Source organism: Argopecten irradians, chromosome 7 (assembly GCF_041381155.1).
Source record: "Argopecten irradians isolate NY chromosome 7, Ai_NY, whole genome shotgun sequence".
Taxonomy (NCBI): Eukaryota; Metazoa; Mollusca; class Bivalvia; order Pectinida; family Pectinidae; genus Argopecten; species Argopecten irradians.
In genome coordinates this window covers 11034466-11059119 of record NC_091140.1, presented here as the reverse complement: position 1 = coordinate 11059119, position 24654 = coordinate 11034466, and the positions used below count along the sequence as shown (strand labels likewise).

The 24654-nt window shown below is 33.1% G+C and overlaps 1 protein-coding gene across 1 annotated transcript in view; it reads right to left on the bottom strand.

The window, feature by feature from the left end:
- LOC138327546 (solute carrier family 4 member 11-like) overlaps positions 1-23478 on the bottom strand; it is a 35129-nt gene extending 11651 nt beyond the window's left edge. The window contains 5 exon segments of the mRNA XM_069273721.1: positions 2928-3132; positions 4802-4839; positions 6808-6849; positions 7217-7674; positions 23303-23478. Coding sequence (XP_069129822.1) covers positions 2928-3132; positions 4802-4839; positions 6808-6849; positions 7217-7661 — 730 coding nt within the window. The 5' untranslated portion in view covers positions 7662-7674; positions 23303-23478.
- Positions 23479-24654: the final 1176 nt, after the last annotated feature.

Genomic DNA, 24654 nt, shown 5'->3' with positions numbered 1-24654 from the left:
CTTAGAATTCCCCAGAGAAAAGCTTAACTCAGAAGTTGAAGAAAAATCTGAAGTTTAAAGAGCCTTCCTTAAAATCTGAAATGATTTCCAATGGAATTTTTTTTTTTTTTTATAATTCTTTTATTTTTAAATCATAAAAGTTTTATTTATGACGGTGTGAGGGTGTTTTTTGTGTGTATGTGTGCCTATGGAGTGGTGCCTCTTATAAATGTATGTTAAACTATATATTAAAATGTAAATTATGTATTTACCTTGTACATGTATGTTTTGGGTATATATAATGTATGTGAGGGTGTGATTGATTGTGTGTTTATTGTATGTATGTATACATGTGTGTATGTATGTAGTGATTAGAAATGTTCCAATGGAGAATTTGAAGTTAAGGAATTCCTTAAATTCAAGACATATCCCTGAAACTGGACCCAGTTAGTATATTATAACTACTTAGTTGATGGCTCCTTTCCATGAAGGATGTTAATTGTGATAGGGGCAAGACATGATAAAACAGTGAATGGTAAGTAAGATCCCGTAGCCATCGAATAAATCATATCATCAATAAATATTAATTATTCATTTTAATTTGATAATCATTTAACAAGTTAATCAATCAATCAATAAAATATGGATGTAAATTATATACTTGGTTTCTTTATTTTGCTAATTTTTAACTTTGTACATTATCTGTGTAGTAAGTGTATGTATATAATGTAGTTAATTGTAATTAGATTACAGATAAATCTTAATACACACTTCTTCACAGATATAAATCTATTTAAATTAAATGTTACAATGAATTAAAGGAGAAAGCCTTCGAAGGACTATAGCTAGTTTTTGGGAAGTATGTGACTCACTGAACACTCTGTAATGTGATAGACTTGTGTTATTTCAAACTTCAGTTTCTATGTACATATTCAAAAAGGCATTTCTAAATTAAATGAATCCATGGACATTTAGTGCTTGATTATATTAAAAATTATTTGTTACTTCAGAATGATTGTTTTGATTCCATTCTAAAAACAGAAATATAAAACACTGGTATACAGAATATTTTGTTTGAGCTCAAACACAAGATATTTCATGATGTTTCGCAAATGAGATATATAGTAATAAACATTATATAAACTGTCCATCTGAGTTTTAAGACAGATTTTCCTCTTTAAATGTGTACACAGCTAGTTTGTTGGACTTACCCTGTCTCTCAAACCCCTTCACTACACAGCAAGAAGTTATTTGAACTATTATCTAATCTTATATAAATATCTGCAGACTTCTATTTTTGTTTTCTGTGTTTTGAATTCTTGTTTTGATTGAATACCATCAACACTTCAGTACTCCCCACGCTCCAACATTCTGTTTATCATGTCACTACACTAAAATATCACGTCCTAGTACCAATATTGAAAGCTTTATTGATAGGCACACACACACCGAAACATAAACCTGATATGTAACCTATACACAGCCTGATGATATGCACACTAAAATAACAATCTTACACCTGTTCAACTGGAGCTGTTTTCTTCTTACTTTTGAGAAATTTGATAAAGAATAGCTCTGACCTGGAGACTTCTATATCTAATTTGTTATTCTTTCATGGCCTTTCCTTGTATATACACACTGAAACTTACTGTTTTAGCACAACTTTCTGAACGGTTAGCAAGATTGTTATTTCAAACTTCAGTTTCTATGTACATATTCAAAAAGGCATTTCTAAATTAAATGAATCCATGGACATTTAGTGCTTGATAATATTAAAAATTATTTGTTACTTCAGAATGATTGTTTTGATTCCATTCTAAAAACAGAAATATAAAACACTGGTATACAGAATATTTTGTTTGAGCTCAAACACAAGATATTTCATGATGTTTCGCAAATGAGATATATAGTAATAAACATTATATAAACTGTCCATCTGAGTTTTAAGACAGATTTTCCTCTTCAAATGTGTACACAGCTAGTTTGTTGGACTTACCCTGTCTCTCAAACCCCTTCACTACACAGCAAGAAGTTATTTGAACTATTATCTAATCTTATATAAATATCTGCAGACTTCTATTTTTGTTTTCTGTTTTGAATTCTTGTTTTGATTGAATACCATCAACACTTCAGTACCCCCCACGCTCCAACATTCTGTTTATCATGTCACTACACTAAAATATCACGTCCTAGTACCAATATTGAAAGCTTTATTGATAGGCACACACACACCGAAACATAAACCTGATATGTAACCTATACACAGCCTGATGATATGCACACTAAAATAACAATCTTACACCTGTTCAACTGGAGCTGTTTTCTTCTTACTTTTGAGAAATTTGATAAAGAATAGCTCTGACCTGGAGACTTCTATATCTAATTTGTTATTCTTTCATGGCCTTTCCTTGTATCATACACACTGTAAACTTACTTACTTTGGCACAAGTTTTAGCACAACTACTTCTGAACGGTTAGCAAGATTGTTAATTGGTGCATTATACATGGTTTTTTTGCTCTTTTTTTTTAGTGAAAATCTTTTAGCGTAAAAAGTCCTCAAATATGATCACCACTAAGATATATACATTAACAGAACTTATTCTGAATTTGCATATCACAGAGTTATCTGCACTTGAGGGTAGGTATTGATTGTGACGTCATGTGTTTTAGAGCGTAACGTCATTCGTTTTGGAGAAAACGACGTAAATTGCGCTCACAAAATAATGACATCACAATCAATACCTACCCGCAAGGGAGCTAACTCTGTAATATGTAAAGACAGAATACTGTATAACCATCCTTAATTTCCATGGAGATCATAAGTACATGTAAACGCTATGGAAATCCAGGCTGCTGTTTTACATATCCTGCTCATTGTTTAGAACGTATGTTGTTTTTGAACCAGGAATATAAAATCAATGAAATGGTTGTACCTTAAGAGAACTTACCATAATCATGTGTGAACAGAGCTGACCGTGCCTGGTCAAAGCTGACCTCACTCTCCGTCCCGTCTAATATCTTATGGAGGATTTCATCAATGATTTCGTCCAAACTGATCTTGTTTAGGTCAAGGAGAAGCACTGTTTTATTGAGGAAACGCTGGATGTCCATGGCTGCTCGGATTTCTAAAGAGAAGTCCTTCAGAGGCAGTTTCTAAAGAAAAAATGAAGCAAACATATGCAATCATATACTTCAATATTATACAGCAATTTTGTAAACACTTACATGAAAAAATTACCAACATACTTAAGTATATTAGATATCTAAACTTTTAAATATTTGAACAGTCATTCAGGTTCCAAAATTCCAAAATGATCAGCAGAGACCATTTGACCTACAAAATCTGTTGCTTAATCTCTCAGGATTCTCTGTATTTGCAATTCACTAGGGAGAATCATTAATCAATTAATATCCTTTATTATTCCTACCTGATTGACAATTCATCATTTATTGCATATAATTTTTCATGTAATTTCAAGTGAATATAGGTAGGTTTTGCATTGTCAATCTTTAAATATTTCAAATCAAAGACATTTTTAATTATATATTATTAATCTTTAACTTTACCAGTCAAAAGTTGTTTTTTTGACCACCGTCAAATTTAAAGTTGTATGGTCTATGTCATATTGTATTTTTGGCATAGAAAAAATATTTAAAGTGGTCTACATATTTTATCCATCTATTTTAATTCTAAATTTTCGACATTTACCGATTTTTGTTAATTTCTTATTTGCAAAGTAATTAAACAATGAAATTAAAATATTGATTTTTAACGTGTATACGTTTAAAATAGCTCGGAAGTTTCCGAACTGTTCCAATCTGTACAGGTATTGCCGATTTTGACAACATGATACGGCTCGGGAGGTTCCAATCTATATGGGTATCACCGATGTCAACTCAGTTTTCCGATATTACCCAAAAGTTTAAAACATGCCTTTGACTGTGGCTGTTCTTTCAAAACCTGTGATACTTCATGCAACATTTACTGCTATGTCAATAGTATATTGGTGCTTTCATGGATCTGAACCATCATATATAAGCATCCATATTCACAAATTGCATGTTTTATGAGAGTTTGTGATGGTGAAAATTACAAGAAATACAAATTCAACATCACCAATGATATACCTTTTTTAATCACTGTCAATTTTAACTATCACCAGTCAAATAAGTTTTAACCACTGTCAATTTTAACTCTAACCAGTCAAATATATTTTTAACCACTATCAATTTAAATCATCACCAGTCAAATACATTTTAACCACTCTCAATTAATTATAACCAGTCAAGTACATTTTAACCACAGTCAATTTTACCAATCATTCAGTCAAATACATTTTTAACCACTGTCAATTTTAACTATCAACAGTCGAATACATTTTTAACCTGACTGTCAATTTTACCTATCATTCAGTCAATTACATTTTTAACCACAGTCAATTTTACCTATCATTCAGTCAAATACATTTTTAACCTGACTGTCAATTTTAAATATCATTTAGTCAAATACATTATTTAATCATTGTCAATCTTAAGTATTACCAGTCAAATATAGTATTTAATCACTTGGTCTGTTTGGCCTGAAACATCAATACAGATCAGATATAAATTTACTGCTAGAGAAAGCTCTTTTTTTATTGAACATGCCCATTGGCCCTGAAACACAGATAAACAAAAGAGCCAAACAGGAAATGGTGTGTCCAATGATGTGATGGTGTAGCTAAATTGAATGCTGATCATGATAAGTTATCTGATGGAGCCCTAGTCTCTGTGACTACATGTGACACTGCTGTATATGGTAGCTACATGTAGTATATCTTACCTCATGTCGGGAGTACATCAAGGTCAGCCCACTTTCATCTGTAACGATCAATACAATTAGGATATAAGACAATGCTATCACCTAATTCGTCCTCCACAGTGGTAATGTCATCATCACCTTATCAAGTTAAGGCATTCATATGTTAAGCTTCAAATTCATTAAATGTTATGAAATTTTATATAATAGATTTCATACAAAAGCACATGTACTGATACTTTAGAATTATACGGCCAAAATAAATTGGGTTAATACTTATATATTTACAGTACCATCAATAAACTATAGCAATGAATGGTAAATAATTTTATCAGTGTAAATTACAATGTATTATCATTGTGAGTGGGATGGCTTATTTTCACAATATAAGTAGGAAAATCATAAATATATGTGTTCTTTTGTATCAAAAACACAAAAGCTGTGTAAAATGCAATTCAAAATTTAGTATGACAATAAAATAAAATAATTTCTTTAATATATAATGTTATGTATAATCTGTATAAATAACTAATTCAAAACAGACAACAAGAATTAAAAAAAAATAACAGGAATAAAAAGTAAATTGTACTTAAAAAAATAAAGTTATTAGAAGGTGTGCGATAAAGAACGATATACATGATACAACATACTTTACCACACATGCAAAACAGTAAATATGAAAATTCATGAGGCCATTTTTTAAATGGCATGCTCTCTAAATTTGATATATAAAAAAATTATAACGATGTAACAATGCAAAGAAAAAAATGTGAATTAAACATTACAGCTATAAAGGTAAAAAGAAGCATGCACACCAAACAACTTGGCACTAACCATCTTGGCCAGAAATACATTTTTGATTTTGATTATAAGGGTACCAAGAGTAATCAGAAGGTAAGGTATTGTTTAAACATTTCTGTTCATCTGTTTATCACAAAGAGAATTAACACACAGAAAATGTCATAATCAATGAATGATGAAACAAACAAAAAAACATTGAAAAAATATGCACAGCTCAATTCTTTTAATATTTTCCTTAATAGGCTACAGACAGACATGCAGTATGTTAAAAACCAACAGACAAATTTCAGCATTTTCATATTCACTTTCACTTCTTTTCATTTAATAATGCTAATACACATTGTATTCATCAGTTAAATTCACCTAAAATTAGCATCAAATTAGTTTATGATTATACAATTAAAAACAAACTCATATAGTCAGTTAACTGCAATATATTTTAAATAATCAGCTGCATTTTAATGTGCAATATTTGATATTTAGAAAATTTAGTTTTGAGTCTATTTAAAATGGAGTTGATATTCTTTTGAAATGATTTTCTTGTAGGCATGTAAATCTTGAGTAGCAAACATTGCTCCCTTTATAGAAAAAAGTTATTCTAGTGCCCTTTTTATATGACTTGGCTCTTTCACTTGACTTTTCATTATTGTATTTGTTTTGGTAATATAGCTAATCTCAACAGCCTACATGTAGTTATATATTTCAGTTAATCATGGTATATAGGGTGAATATCAAACTAGGTTAATCAGATTATTTTGAAATGGAGATTATTTATGATAAAACAAGGAGATATAATAATATGGGGGATTAAGAAGAGGGAAGTGTATCAATGATCATGTTTGTTTATGTTTTAAATTTCATTTTACAGGTCAAGTCGAGTTTTAATAATCAATATTGTTGAATGAAGTTAGCAGTGCCAAAAAATTTCCAACATCTAAATAAAAACATTCCAAAGGTACTCTAACTGCATGTGCAAGGAGATATCATATCTGTTTTAACCCTTTTTCAGATTGTACATTTACAATTTTAGTTTCTTTCAAACTTAGAACATTGGTACAGAAAACAAAGGCTCTTTTTTATTTTTATCAGACATTATTTCCCCGGGAACTCCACCCATCCACTCCAAACACCCCCATTATAAACATGTAAATATGTATAAACAACATGTCACATCGAAAGTGGATTTAAAATTGAGCTGTGTAAAATTGGTGTGCTTTACACTATCTTACCGCCATCCGATTCAGACCCGTAGTCAAAACTCTTGTTTTCTTCTAAAATAAAAGTGTTTCTAGTGTCATGCTCAAACAGAGATTTAATGCTGTAACCTAATTAGGACAAGCTTCACAGAAACCACAGCTAATCTAACACAAAATCAAAAACTTAAAAAACAAAATAATATAGATTTTCTTAAACAAAAGGCATGCCCTTATTGCCAGTGATAATTAAGCCTTTTTATTTACATGACAATTAACATTTCCGTTTTTCCAGTCTTATGTAACAAGGAATGAATTGCTTCTTTTTCTGGGGCAGAATTTTGCATTTCATTCCTATATAATTTTTAACATGAACAATATTATGAAATAGAATTACATAAACTTCACACATAAGCTTGGGTAAAAAGACATTAACTATACATACCTATGAAGGAATCATCAAATTTAACACCACTGATAGTGCTGCGACTTTCGTACATGGAATTTTTGCGATTTGGATCCAGTAGGTTGTTGGATTTCGGTGAAGCAGAATTATTACTGACTGTTAATGTATTGAGTGCTCCTTCGCTGCGATGACGCCTTCTACCTCCACCCGTATCAGGGGGAGATAATCCTCCTCCCTCGGCATTTTTTGGGGATGCCTGTGGTACATTTATTGTGGTGACATGACCATTAACATTTCCGTTTTTCCAGTCAGCACTCTGTTTAGTGTTCTGTCCAGGTTTCTGTTTGTTGCTGTACCGGGGAGGCCCTTGTCCTTCAGATTCTATCGTAAACGCCGGGTTTTCCCGACATTCTGTCGTTACCACGTTAACATGCTGAAGCTCCACCCCCTGGTTTTCTCCAGTATTATTGGGTGGTAAATCCATGTTTTTGGTTTTTCTGGAAAAAAAAATGAAGCTAGTTATTACATAATAATTAATGTATCCTCAGACGATGTACTGGTAGCTCAAGTAAATACAGCTATACAGCTTTCAATAACTGATGTGTCTGTTTACTGTACGATCAAGTCGAGGTGGGTTAGGATATAAATGAAACACCATTCATCTATTCCAACCAACTGTTCGAAAATGGAAATACAAACATATACATTCAATATAGTTTTTATAGTATGGAGCAGCCATCTAGTGGTCTACCTTTTGTTTCAGTCCAATGTGTTGATGAGTATCACTTACCACTAGGCATGATATGTCAGACCTTGACAGGTCTTTTTCTATGATACAAGAGGAAACTTTAGTCAAAGTAATGACCAGCTTAATCATTTTTAGAAAAATCCAAAACATAACAACTGATCAACACATAAGTAAAGGTTATTGCATGGCTTTCGAGTAATAAGGGATTTATAACACCTGAGTGAAGCGAGGGGGTAATAAGTCCTGAGTGACGAGAAATCATGCAATTACTGACTTACTACATGCTTCATAACCTCAAACAAAAAGACAGGGTATGCAGTAAGACTGCTAAAATATCCCTGTTAGCTGATCTCACAAACTTTGAAGATTTTTATGTGAAAAGAAGGAAAAAGAAAAACAAGTTATAAAGAAGCCAGATAATATACTACATCCAGGATATCCTTAGTTTATCTATATCAGTTCATTAGTTCATCAAGTGTACCTTTAGACATTTCAGAGTTTTATAAATATTATGTCAGAGTGAAAACCCTCCATGTGGCATATGGTCTGTCATTGTTTATAAAGTTAATCAGACAGAACCTGGTATCAGATTGTGCCCTGAGAGGTACAGTAAGCATTCTACACCTAACAGCCAGCAGTACTACTGTCCACAGGTGAATACTTCATCAGCTGTATCTACCCAGTGACACCAAAGGTTGTTGGCCTCTCAGGGTCCAGGTGCCAAAACCCATCCTCATGTAAACACTCTGTGCTTTACAGACATTTAACCAACATAAACGTTTAAGGAAATTGGTTTAACAATTAAGGTAAACAAACTAGCAAAAGCATGAGGATGCCAAATCTAATAGTTGTTTATACTACGGAATAGCTACATCATAGGCACGATAACTGAGTCCTCTCTTTCAATTCCTATGTTACAATTAGAATACACTAAATGCACAATAAATGTACTAAAGCGCATAGTTGTCAAACATAATTTACATTCTTTAATTCATATACTGCAGTTAAAAAGAAGTTAAATTGCCCTAATTAATGCCAGATTATTTCCTTTACTGACAACACACCATTATATAGTTATCTACTGATCGTAAGTCATGTAAAATGGTTCATTAATGACCACAAATTAATCAATTATTGATTGTAAAAAGTACAATTACCTTACTAATAACAAAATGCATTTCAGATTATCTCCTTTTGGATTATTGACCATAAAATCAATATCAAATTATCTCTCTTACCATCATGTAATGATTAAACCCTATTCATCAATCCCAATATTACTTTTATCCAGATTATCTCCCCTACTGACCATAGAATCATGGTCAGATTATCTCCCTTGCTGAACACTGAATCATTGTCAGATTATCTCCCTTGGTGATCACAGAATCACTGTCAGATTATCTCCCTTGCTGACCACTGAATAATGTCAGATTATCTCCCTTGCTTAAACACAGTATAATTGACAGATTATTTCCCTTGCTGAACTATTTACTTTCTTTTGAGACCACAGAACCCAACATCAACATCTAAGTTTTGCCAACAGATTGTCATACTAAGCTGATTTAGAGATGGCCATGACTTTGGTCAGCTCCATGTAATCTGGCTGTTGAGGATAAAGAACTGTGATGTTTTTGGTCAGGATCCCCTGACTTTTACTGTGACAGGTTCTATAGCTTCAGTGACCTATTTAACCACTGATTGATACCCCACACCAATACACACAAGCTTGTGTTGATACAATAACTACCCAATGTTTATCACATCCCTCACAGAGCAGGCGATTAATTCTCTACAACTTAGGACTAACAGCTGCTGAAGTAGATCAATGTAGAAAACAGATTTGATGGGGAGTGAAACAGAACCATGCCCATCTGTCCATATCTGGAATTGGCACCCAAATACAAATACATCAGTCATAACAAAAATATTTTCACACAACACTGTCATTATTTACCAATCACCAATATTATAAATCAAAAGGTCTTTGTGGCCTGTATCTAACATATCAATCTGTATAGGACTTTCATTTCCAACAACAGGAATTTAAATTCAGATCAATTGTTTAATTATACATATAGTAAAACTATACTTTATAGGTGAGTACCTTTGTTTAAATACCATCTGCTTAAAACCATTTTTCTATGTTCCCAAATGACCACTTTCAGCACAATTCAACCTGTGTATAAAAACCACCAGACTTGGCTATAAAATACTATTTGCCTGTGTCCATTTGGTGGCCAGATAGACAGGTTTCACTGCACCATATTTTCCTAAATTCATTGTATCAGAAAAAAGAAATTATAGAAGCTATTAGCAATGTAAACTTTGTAGATATTTTTGCCAAACCCTATTCAATCTATGTCAATCTGTTTAACATGTTAGTAAACAGTATTCCTGGAACATCCAATCTTAAAGTGTGTATAACACCACATTATATCATAGACTCATCAAATTTTATGATTCTTTTAGTTATTGAAATTATTTCTGGCAACAAATTGATGTATTGCAGCTGCTGTCAAGGAATAAAACTCTTATATCTTTATTCCATGAATTATACCAAGATGAACATCATAGACATAAATATTCTACCTAACCAGCCAGGCCTGATACCATCGAGATGATCATGGTAATTACCTGCCATGAACAGTAACAACATCAGATATTCAATTTATCTATATTTAACACATGTTTTATCAGCAATATCATAACTTCAAGCTTACAAAATTTTCCTTAATGAGCAATTGTACTACTGCAACTGAGTTGCCTTTGTTGAAACAAGAAATGATGTGTTATTAATGGAGGGAAATGATATAACAATACAGAGAGAAGCTAATCAAGTAAAATGCTTTTATCGTCAGATAAAGCATTAAACTGGAAGGATCAGAAAGTCTTAAAATCTAAACATGCTGCCATATAAAAATGGAAGTGTTATGTTCAGTACAAAATCTACAAATGAGATATACATCAAATGATTATCTGTATAAAGGAAACAAAATTAGATATACACATGGAAGTCATATAATACCACAGGGGGATTTTCTTGAGATGTTCAGCAGAGCAAGATTTCCCTGCAATATTAACAACTGGAAAACAGTTAGAAGTACTTTTACCATAGGGGTAGAATAATAGAATCTTTCATTCACTTTGACACAATAAAGTCTCAACCCAAAAGGTATGATTCTTCAGTGTCTTCAAAATGAGGTCTGACATCATAAAAATAGCAGACATGATTATGGTCACATCCCTATTTTGGGTACTAACCAAGGGAATACGTGGTACTGCACATTATACTTTTGAAAGATTTCAAAATATTTTTTTAAAGTAGTAACACATTTCAAAAATTAGCAGTATGTTGGAAAAACAAGTTGAAAATAATCTAGTATTAGAATTCTGCTGAGAAAATAAATTATCTATTGCAGGATTCATTTCAGCCTGTGGGATTCAGATGCTGTAAGACATAAGTATGCTGTATTATACTTTTCCTTCACTTTGTTTAACTTTCAGATGTTTATAAATATTCTAATTAAAGTTATGTAGTAAATCAACAATGCGGTACGGGTGATACTGATAACTTGGGATCTGGTGTCCGGTCTAAATCAGTAAGAAACGTGTACAGCCCACATGATATCAGTTAGTAGTGTTATCCAAGATATCCTGGATCAGTGACACTATTAACTCCATAATCAGGTGAAAAGACATCACACTGACCACTAGGGTCATCACACTGACCACCATTAAGCCTCCACAACCAGCTCATAAAGGTTTTACCACGGCCAGTCTAAATATATACAAAGTCATGTCCTTAATTACATACTATCAAGTTCTACATAGACTACCTTCATGTGGTGACAAAATCACTACATATGTACATGTATATAGCTCAAGATGTTAAAGTCTTCGGTGAGGTTTGGCTCTGATTACAAAACACCAGGCTTTCTCCATCAGCCAGTGATATATCTATCATGTGGGGATTCACCAGCAACAGAAACAATTACTTACCAATAATCCTTCATTTTATCTTCCTCTGGTCACATAATCTAATGAAAGTATTGTCAGCCTGACTCTCCCTGGTTACTTTTGAGCTGCTACTGTATTCCAGGCACACTAATTAGATGACCTTCCTGAGATATTCTGTCTGTGATTGACATGTCAGGATGTATAAACCAGTGGCATCCGATTGGTGGCAAAACTTGGCGTGGCAATAAAGACAGTGGAAAGGCTAACCAGGCCTAAATCTCAATCAATAGTTAGTAACTCAGCTCACAGATTCAATGGCAATAATATACAGAATTCTCAAGATATAAGGACATCATTCTTCACCAATTTTGGAATTTTAATAGATGCTCGACAAACTCTGAAACATTATATGCACAAATAAACTCAACATTGAACCAATGATGAATCCAACTTATTGGTGGACAAATTTACCATTGATCAATCTTTGATAACTGAACAGTAACATCCAGTTTTACTTATGCAGATACATTCTCCTCCTATCCTTAACCATTGTGGTCATAAAAGAAGTCTTCCAATCTTTGGCCATTAACTGTGGACAAAGAATCGATAAATTCATCAAGTCTTTGACCCCATTTGACATATAGAAGCTCCCTAAATCTTTGGCCATGAACTGTGGACATAGAATTTAAAAATTCATCAAGTCGTTGACCCCATTTCACATATAGAAGCTCCCTATATCTTTGACCACTTTTGACTTAAAGCTCCTAAAAACTTTGACCTCACTGTGAATATGACAATTCTTTACATCCATTAATTTTATATAGATTTGCTCCTTATTTAAGCTCCTCAAATCTGAGTTGACCAAGCACCGACTCCTCAAATCTTGACCACTTAATTGGACATACCAAGCTCCTCAAATCTTGAGTTGACCATGCAATGTACTCCTGAAATCTTTGACGACTGTGCCAGTGTGGGCTTACTCAAAGATAGAGATTTTGAAACATCTCAATCTTTGACTTATCATCAATCTTTGACTAACAGATTTCTTTGGACATGGACACTCCACCAACCCCAATCCATCATGGACTTCACAAATCCTGATTATTATTGAACTGAGTCTCTCATTAATACATACCTGCCAAGACTCTTTCAGAGTTGTTGGTGTAATTCTGTTGATACAGCCAGAATAAATGTTCCTTGTGTCAAGATTTTTGGACACACCAAGATTCCATGGTTTTCCTGCAGTGTGGACACATTTGCTGTGAAACTCCTATAGACTCTGCCACCAAGCTCCAATAAACCTTGCCAATTTTGACATTTCCATTTAGTTTACCAACACTCTCACTCTGACAGCTTCCCTTGAGTTTATTACATCACTGATTAGTTTGTGGACAATATCTCACTCCAATCTCTACCTCTCAATACAAATCGTTATATCTAGGGACAGACTCCCTTTATAACCATCATCATTAGTAAAGGAATACACCTCTATCAATGGGGACACACTCCAGGGGATATTGTTATAATACTCCAAGTGTTTTCCTGTACAGATTATAGGTTTTTTATATATAGGACAAGGACATTTGCTATGGTGGTAAAGTCACATTAGAGTAATTATTGGCAGTCTCTAATCCATTGTTGGGGTTCGGTAATGTTTGTTGAGAATAAATATATAACTGTAAGTATAATATCCTGTATTTGACCAATGTTCAATAGACTGACCGATACATATATACATTGTAATTATTGTCACATACTTTATACATATACGTGTACAATAAACATGTAAACTTGAACTCTATTAGCTTTTGGTTAACCAGCTAATCAAGTGTTGATGGAAATATAACTGCTGACACTTACTATTCAGGATACAAATTATAAAAAGGTATACATATCTTGACAAACTCATGAAGATTAAGTTACATTAAGGTTAAGAATTGTCAAAACATGTAGATTTCACTTCTACATGTAGTAATGTTTGTAAAAAAAATGTCAATCACACAGACCATCTATATTCAGAGTAGAAATTCTTAATACACACTTGAAGTCTCTTATATAACTATGTATGGCTGAGACTGTAATAGACAAAGTATTTTGGTACTAGGCTATATATAAAAGTCTTAATAGTACACTGTATTTCAATCCACATTTTTGAAAGATATAGACACAACTGCTTTGAGCTTTAAATATTCTCCGAACCACCAAATCAAGTTTTTCTCGTCCGACCTGTTAATTACTAAAGAATTTATAGTGGACTGTCATAGCTATCAGACTGTTGTGGCTTTAAGAATCAATTTGATTTCAGCTGAGGCCATGTTTTAAGCCCTCAACATCTGGATTTCAAGTTTGATTCCCATATTTAGCTAGGACAGTTGCACAAGTTGATAGATCATAGGATATTTATTTTTTTCTCTGGTTCATCTAGTAAATTATCTCCTCCTAGATCAGACTTCTATTTAGTAAATTATCTCCACCTAGCTTAGACTTTCTATCTAGTAATTTGTCTCTAAACAGTTTTGAATACTTTGCAAATTATATCCTCCTAAGTTGAACTTCCTTGTAAATTATCTCACCATAGTTTTAAATATCTGGTAGATTATCTCCCCCTAGTTTGGCCTATCCCTTAAATTATCTCTCCTAGTGTTGAATAACATGTAGATTATTTTCCTCTAGTTTAGATTTTTTAGTAGATTATCTTCCCCTAGTTTTGAATACCTAGTAGATTATCTCCCCCTAGTTTAGACTACTATCTGAGACACAGATCATACTAATAAGGTTCCAATGATAGTTCACACCAAAGATAATGTAGCTACTTATAAGTCTATAAAGACCCTTCAATACAAGGGTTATACGTCAGAAGAAATCTTGCCTATGATATTGTTATAAATTAGATATATTAAGATAGATCCATTAAAAACTGTTGCTCTAATTATGCTATATAATCACCTGGGGTTATGAAGGTTGATTTTGGATGTTTAGGCCAGCGGGCTCCAACAGCCTCAGCACATTATGTGTATACCTGATGAGTACTATATAATTGGCCACCAAAATCCTGTAACACATACAGATTCCCACCGACTTGAGGATTCACGACATGTTAAAATGATTATTGTTCGTCATGACTCCATTTACTGGCAAACTACCATTCATGTAGGTAGAGAGAATCTTAATTTGATAAATAAATGGTATGAAAACAAAGAAACATTAAATCTGAATTAGTCTGTCATATACTCTGTAGAATATGGAAACCTGCTGTAAATCAGTTACTAAAATATCAATCTATTGATTTCTATCCTCTTTTCAAAATCCTTTAACAGTTTGAAACATTTTATTTCAGCTACAGATTGTATAAAGAACAGCATGGGATATTAAAGCTCCAAGCAGATGTCAAAAGTCTGGTTCAACTATCACAAGCTAAAAATAAAACCTGTTAAATATTCTACTTCTTGTGAATACAAGGATGTCTGTAAAATCACTTGTATTACCTGATACCAAGTCTCAAAATCTATTGTCCTCAACTATACTGGTCACCAGACCCTCATTTTAAGTTGTTGATAAGACTTTCTCAGCAGAGTTCCAATACAAGATTATCTCCCCTAATTTAAAACTTAGGAATCAGAGGTGAAGAAGAGAAAAAAATAATCAAGCAAAAATTTAGTGCACCTTGTAAAGTGGTCAAGGTGTCCAACAATACACCACTAGTCCATCAGCTTTCTTGGTCAGTTGGTCAAGATTATGTAGTTTCTTGGCAGTTGGCAGGCACTACCCGATAATTGTCTTCAAGCCATTTTGAGTTTAATGAGGCAAAGACTATTTAATCATTGGGTGGAAAAAGATATTTTATTTGATAGTGATATATCCCTTACCTTTGAACTTTTATCCAGTAAATTTAACAATCCAAGCAAGCAAGACCTTGTGATATTGACATTTAAAATTTGAATTTGATTGACACATTGAAACCTAATTCAGTTACGATAAGGAAACAGTCTGACCATAATGACTTTCTGTCCTTAAAAGAATATACATGTAGTATATTAGCAAAAATGTTCTGTAATGGGGATCTATATCAGTTTGAATTTGTTTGTCCAAAGGGAACTTTAGCAACTATAAGGCAGCACATTTTCTGCAACCTTGACCTTTTATCTTCAGACTTAACTAGTAATCCAAAGCAAGCACATTTGCTTGAGGATGGAAATTACATGTTTTAATAAAAAATTGAGTTTGATGATGCAAAGCTACATGAAATTGATGTTTCACCAGTTGTCAATTAAACAGCATGTGATTTTGCATTTTGAATTGTGTATTCTACAACATTTTCTCAGACATTGAAAAGAACACAAGCATGTGCTACCATGAGGCGAGGCTACATACCGCCTGGCAATCGGTCAATGTCTATATGTACTGTCTAACATAACAAAGACTACATATATTGGGTTTTGTAGATGATGTCTTTGGTGTCAAAACAATCATAGCATTTTGTTGTCTGCTTTTTCTAGGCAATGTATAAAACACACAAGTTTGAGAAATGATTTAAAGACATATACAGTGACCGGACATAACAAGATAAATACCAGTTTTTCGTTCATATACTCAAGAAAACAATTTTAATCATTTCCATCAAGTTTCGAGCAATTTGGTTTAAAATTGTTAACGCTATCATATTGCACTGAAATAATAGAAATGATATACTGTATTGATTGTTTTATTATGTTTCACTGTATTCTGTACAGACTGATGTGATCATTCCATATTTACATCTCCTTACTTATTTAGTTTAGCAAATCCTGTTCCAGATATCTTTAACCTTTAATCTTTAACCTTTGAATACGGATGTTATTTAATATTATGATATTTGATACTTAGTTGTACAGATTAAATATTATCAGGAATGGCCGTCCACCTTTTTATTTATCAGATATATCTGTTGGCTTCATTTGTTGTCAAACATCATCATTTCACAATCTGACGATTTAAGATTTCTTTTGAGCATTCCTTCAACATCTTCTCAAATGGATATAAAGAAAGCATGTGTTTATTTATATAGCTGACAAACGCCTTTATGATACTGTCGTTTAACACGGAAACATTTATATATCTCAGATGTGTGTTTATAAATTATATCACATGGAAAAGTAGTTAAGTTAGTTATATTAAACAGAAAAGCTGATCTCCAAGAAGCCTGAAATTTGTGAGATTAGAAGCATTAAGTGAGGGAGTATATGAGAGAGTGCCTGGGATACACGTATCTGGCACGGAGCCGACCAACTTTCCAGGTAGTTTAGTGCTGTTATAAACATTTCAGGTGTGTAACAATGAGCTGAACCCTGTAACTATTTTTGTATCATCATCCTCACCTTTATAACCTTCAGCTGTATACCTCATGTAGCTCAATAGTTCAGTTTTACACCAACATTTCCTGTCTCTTTTGTACACTCTAATTTCCTTTAACAGTCTGCATTACATAAGATTTCAGCATGTTCAGAATTTAAGAGATCTGTAATCAGCTATTAACTTGCATAATTTTGATGATCCTTTATTTGATGATTTCTTTGTATTTACCATGGCGACAAAAAATACTTTAAAATCACTATCACACAATACACTAGTTAACATCTAAATGATATTGGGTAATCAAATGAGTTTGATAAACAGTTACCAAGAAAAGGCTGGGAAACAATGAAACATAATGCAATACTAATCTATCATTTCCATACCTGAAGTTTATATGAACCAATTCAAGGCGAGATTTTAAGGGAATATTTTATATCAGGATTATATCATTCTCAGACGCATTTGGGCTCTTTATATATTTTGAATAGCACATTATACATTTGAAGATACCAATTGTTTAACATGTCTCATCAATGTCTTTTACTGCTTTATTGGACTTCTGAAACCTACTGTAAATTCTTAAATTGATTAACCATAAAAGGGAATGCTGAAATATATAATAATTATTGCCATCTTGTGTACAATACTGAAATGGATTATTGTCAAAAAAAAGAGCTTAATACAAAAACTTCACTTCGACAACTCAATCTTCATGATAATGGTTATTATATCCCTGGGTACCACTTTTCTTTTCTTGACATTATTCACTTGTGTCTGCAGATATCTGCCATTGTCTGATTATTACCACCTTGCCATGCTGAAATGCTTTATTGTCGTTATGTTCCAGTTCTATACAGGTATGGCACCAACTCAGTACTCTAAGACAGTTGTTCTGAGCTCTCATGGTCCTGACATATGTACACCACATACCTACATATACTGGTAGTCCTACCCAAAAGAATATATGTACAGAGCTCCTCTCAACCTTGATCTTTATATACACACCAACAATAAATGCCAAAGCCTCTACCTATAATCAAAAGTCAATGCAGTAACTGTGGAAGCCTCGCCAGCCTCAGAATCCTACAGTTTGAATCACTTGGGAATACAGAATCGCTATTCCACTCAATTATAATTAAACTCTGTAGGAGACTTCCTTGTTAAAACAGAACGTCTTAAGAAATGTGATATTTAAATTTGAAATATATTCACATTGCTCAAAGTTTTTATGACCCAACCTTCATGATCCATACCATACCGTTTTGTCGACTCCCAGTTTGGAAGTGTGACTGTTGTCTGTATCAGCATATCCAACCATTGACTTATGTGTAATATAATATGTTTCAATACATCAAACAGGATGGATACCATAAATATTGATCAATATGGACAGACAAAGTCATCGACCTTACTGAAGGTTTTTGACCAAGGTCATGATGACCTTCATTTTATAACTATAGATCAAGTAAACTAATTGGTTCATGACACAATCAATATTTCATTGATTCAACAAACAAATTTAATAATGATATGTTAATCCATTAAGTCATGTTTTACAGCTGTTCATTTTAATGGTTCCCAAAACATATGTACATACTAGGTGTCATGTCATTATTTATGATAATTCTCTAAGTATCTAATGACAGAGAGGAATTAAAGCTAGCTTTGAGATTTAATGAAGTAATGTAAATTAAATGTTAGAGGTCAAACAAGACTAAAGGTGAAATATACAATAACTGTCACATTAATGTCATCCTCAGGTTATGGAAGACAAGGAATCAAACGATGGAGACAACCAGTGGTGGAAATTAACTTATATCAGTCACTTCCTACCTGAACATTCTTCATACAGTACACTGAGTTAATCTCCCATTATGTACATCAAGTAAATTAAATTTCAACTCATCCACCCCCACCCCCCCACCCCATCATGTAGTTACTGCTAATTCTGCAGCAAAATGTGTAACAGACAGTTGTCCACAGAAATACAGAATGGTAATAATAATTAATAACTAATAGTTATACACAGACATTAAAACTCACCAACAACAACAAAATTAATGGAGTTCATCACTAAATCTCCATTATTATTACTGTGATCCAGAAGGAACCAACAGCCTTGTTTACTGTGGATCGGGTGTTTACTACATATGATCCCGTACAGCCCACTGCATGTATAGTTGGTTATTTTTGTAATTTCGCAGGACATGCATTGCCGTAATTACAAATTTTGATCTGCTAAACATTATGATGTGCTTGAATCATATATACTTTTAAATCCACTTTGAAAAAATGTAAAACCGTTAAAATATTTAATGTTCTTGTTTTCAGACCAAAATTTGCGAACATTTTAATACGTAAAAAAAAAACCCAGCTTTACGCTAATTTGAAGAAACCAGTGAGTACACCAAGTACATCAAAGTTCACCCAAATACTTATAAGTACACTGATAGTGTAATTTTATAATCATTCTAGCCTCACCGACTTTGAGCTTGCCAGACTTGACTATGAATGAAAATTAACACAGAGCTGATTTGGCTTTCACAGCATTAAGGTATTCAAGGTAGTTACATTTAAACCACTATAGGGAACTACTAGCACTTAATTAAATCATAGTTAATTGTAATGTTTCTATGGCAACATCTGTTGATTGCATTATTGCTGTCAAACAATGGAATTCGTCCAGAAATGAACAGAGAATTATCAGTCACATAATATCTGTGCCGAACTCATAGGTGTCAAGTTAAACCTGCACAGGTATATAATGATGCATAGTAACTGTATAGCAACAATATTATAACCTAGCAAACAGCTTGCAACCTTCAAATATAGATATATGAAATTAAAGAAGGGAAACTTCAAATTGATCATGAATTCATAATTAACACTAAACATTTAAATTTTATTGAAAGTACCTTGCATCAAATATATTGTTAGTCTATCTGAAATTATATCAGAATGCTGTCAATTAAACAAACAATTACTGCCTTTATTTTGTTATTATAAGATTTGCATTCCTGTAGTATGGTAGATTATACAACCTATATTTAACTTCTATATGTAATCAGCTTTTAAAGAAAAGATTAAAATACCTGATGACAGACATGACAAATGACTGACTACAACAACAAATGCCAGAGTGGGATGTAGTTAACACTAAGATAAGAAATGTTCTTAAATAAGAGTTGAAATTCTGCCTCCTTCTCAGAACCAGTGCATGATGCCTATAGAAATAATATATTTTTCTTATAAATTTCAGCTATTTGCCTAGTGGCGGTATCAGATTTGATAAGAAATGATAAGGAGAAGAAGTATGTGTATGACAGTAGTATGAACACCATGTAGATCAGATTGTCCTATCACATATCTCTATCTAGTTAGCCCTTCACACCCTGTCTGACAGATGTTGACCTCCAGGACTGACCATGAAGGCTCCAGCTGATTTCTATCTTACTTAGTTCCATCTGGTCACAGTCTGGCCATAAGGTCTACCAGTGCATATTTGCAACCATGCAGTGATATTAAAATCGTCAATGAAATTTTGGTTGATATTTTTTGTTTAATTCTAATTTTTAACTAGGGGGACACATATAGCAACTTAGCGTATGGTGACGAGTCTAGGGAAATGGTATGCCTTCTTAATTTAGATCACCTTGTGAGTCCTATGGTTTAGGTGTTAACTATATCTGTTACTGGTAAGTCCTATGGTTTAGGTGTTAACTGTATATGTTACAGTGCTTGGTAGTTTGACTCACAGGTGCATTGTGTTATCAGTACCACTTGTTTGATAGTTCAAAGCTGCATGCGTTGTCTCAGGTTTTGGTGTGTTCTTTAAGCGTCAAGGCATATGCTGTTATCTTTGATAGTTCAAGGCTGCATGTTGTTGTGAACTTGGTGGTGTCTTTGCATGGGTGCATGGTGTTATTGGTTTTGGTGGCTTAATGATAGTCCAGTTTGCAATTATGTTGATGGTTTTATGGTTTTGATAGTTCAACGGTGCATGGTGCAATTTGCTATAGTGTACATGTTCAATAGTCCAAGTTGATGGCAATATTGAAGGTGATCCTCTGAGTTATATTTGGTAGCCTAAGGACTGTCTTTACATATATAATTGTCCTGGGAGTAGCGTATTGCTATGAACAGTTTTGTTCTTAATGGGTTGTGCAGCTGTTGACCTAAGAATGGGGATAGAAGTGTATGTAGTGGTATGTATTGGTGGGTCGTAAATTATGACCAAAGGGTAGCAGTCATGCTGTTGGCCCTATCTCAGTCAGGGTGTATAGTTTATTTGTACTGCAATATGTAACAAGGAATTTGTCATATTGCATGGCTATATTCAAAGGTTGGGCTGTTGGTGACCTTGGCCTGGTAGCTTGGTATAGTGACATCGTTTTTAACACTACATGTATACTGCAGTAAGTAGCCCTGTAGTTTGCCCTAGTGAAGGCCATGACCAATGTACCATTAACTCATGTGCTTGATACTTGGAGATGGACTTGCTAGTAGTAACTGTCTGCAGGATGCCCTAGTAGAATGGGTCTGAAAGGCAGGGTTAAAGGTGGTTCTGGGGCAAGAGTGATACAAAAAAAATATACTGACAGTTCTGTCTGTAGACCACTCAAGGGACCAAGAAAAGTGGTCTTTATAGCCAGGTTGTCTTCCTACACAAGCCAAATTATGTTGAAATTGTAAGTTTTGGACCCTGAGAAAGAGGTCTTATTAAGCAAGTGACCTTAATTATACAGAGGTGTTTACTTAACTGTACCCTGCATGTCATCGTAAGGTTTAGTTGTCTGTTTGATAGCCATTTACTTATTTATAACAGAAATCAATGAGAAAACATATGTCCCGTGTATGGCTATAGTAAACATGTAACTCTATTTAGCTAGTACATGTAATGTACAGGGTTACTGTTCTGTACACATTATCATAGATCAGGGGATTTAAATGGATTTGTCCTTTTCAACAAAGTCCTAAAATCTTTCATATAATAATTAACCCAAAGAACTGGTGATAATCTAGAACTGCTGGAAATCTTGCAAAAAAAGCAGGTCTGCTTTATAATATGAACTAGTTTGTATGGTACAAAACAAGAAAATTATATATATGTATAAATCAATGGAAAATAGTCTTAACTGATGATGTGTTATTCTGCATGTTTACATGCAGTATTTGATTGATTAATTTTTGAAACACAAAAAATGAATAGAATTACTATCAAGGAGAATATGAAATCCTTCTCTAAATGTATATACAGACTGCCATAACTCATAAGATGTGTACCTGTGCTCACATTTAATTACAGGATAGTTTTGGCAGGTGGTGCATGCTTATATGATATAATAATTTACCTTGAGTTTGGAGTTTTGTTCACACCTGTATACACTTTAGGTACAAAGTACGGGATATTGCATCAAACCAAACATTTATTAAATTTTTGATCAAAAGATAAATGATCCAAGTTAACATATGAGATATATGAGTCGTGCCTGTCAATCACATTATGAAGTATATGTGGGTATGTATATGTAATACACATATCGGCCTTGTGTAAGGTTAATAGCCAAGTCTTTTGTTACACAGTGTGTACCTAATACACAATAGGACTTTAGTCAATGACAGAATTAACTTGTTTACGTTTTGAATTCTTACCCTTCCTCACTTTACACAATAACAAACCTTAAATGGACAGATCATATGACTTTACGAAAAACATAAGTTCTTTTAAGTGCACTTATGCTCAACTTTCTATTAGCTACGTCATTTAGTAAGAAGTCTGCAAATCATACCATACAAAATACATCAAATCAATAAAAAAATAGCGAGGCATTTTGTACATCAATAAATCTTAACAAAAACACTATTTTGCATTTTTTTTCTCTCTCTTTACCCTAAAAAATTTGACCCCTACAAGTAAAATTGCAAAAAATTTGAAAATCATGCCACAGTTTTACAGGATACCAAAATCAATTTAAAAAGCAAAAATTATAAAATAAATTACATCATCAATTACATGAATATGTACAATGATTAAGGAAGGCCTGAAGAAATAATTACTATATTATATTCTATATAGAATGCTAACTTACCCCAAACTTCCCGTGTTGTTACATATGTATTTGAGTGATTTGTATCAAGCGTAGATATATAAATACAGTACGACCATGCTCTACTATATATTTATACCATATGATCATTGTAGCATGTAATTTTGATATTTTGCCCCTGTTAAGAATCACAGCCTCAAGATAAATTTGGTCAATGAGACCAACAGTCTGTTGTATTGACTGGACTGGTTCCAGTAACTTTCAGCCAATCGTGAAGAAGATAAGTCAAGCTCTCCATATATGTCTATAATGGGTGTGAATGTAATAGCCTATGAGATCGCAAATTTGATAGGCGTGACATGGAGAAAAACAAACGCATAAAGGCCGTCATACAAATGAAAACAGCTATTTACATATAGACACCTGTGTATAGAAGTACCATTGGAGTCCACATACATATTCATATTGATATTAGCAGCTATCAGCCATACATAACAAAATTTGTATTGTGAAAATCAAGGTTTTTCAACACTGAAAATTGATATTTTCTATTGTTAGACATATTTGTTAAAAAATATTTCTTTAAAACATGGTGACTAAAAATAAATTTTAAGCATCTGTTTTAATTTTCAACTCTTTCTATACAATATTGCTAGAAAATTTGACCTTGATACCCGATTTCAATCCATATCATGTAAAGATGTTGTAGAAGCTATAGGCCTAGGGGCATATGAACTTATAATACATGTGACAGGAACAGATCTAGAACAAACAGGTATAAATGGTCAAAGCTTCAAGTTCACAGGAACAAACAGTCAGGTGGCCTTGCTATGTAACAGATAGCTCCTACAGACCTTTATTTGTCATTAACAGATAGGGAAATTAGTAAATACTGCAAACAATAGAAGTATTGATTTACAGACAACGGTGCTAATATGTGAGTCCTCTCTACAAATATTCCCAATATCCTGGTAAACTTATTAATAAAGATGAAGATCAATGGATCGGGATTTAAGCTTACTACCATTTTATAAGCTATTCTAATGAAATTAAAGTTGAAAGCAAATTATAAAAAATAATTAGTGATAACTATGGAAATTAATGTTTTTCACATTTGTATAAGGCTTCTTGATCAAAACTTTCTTTCTGCTTCAAAGAAAAAAAATAAACAAGAATGCTTAGAGACATTGCTTTTAAACCAAATTTCACAAAATGTGAATTATTTTTAGAAAGACAACACCAATGATTAGAAGACAATTGGGTGACACAAACTCCCTCGAGCAATCATACACCAAGCACGCACTGATGATGTAGTAGTAAGGGAAATAAAATATTGATTGGTGTGACTTAACCACCATGGCCACATTCAAATTGGGTTTCATGGATTTTATTCA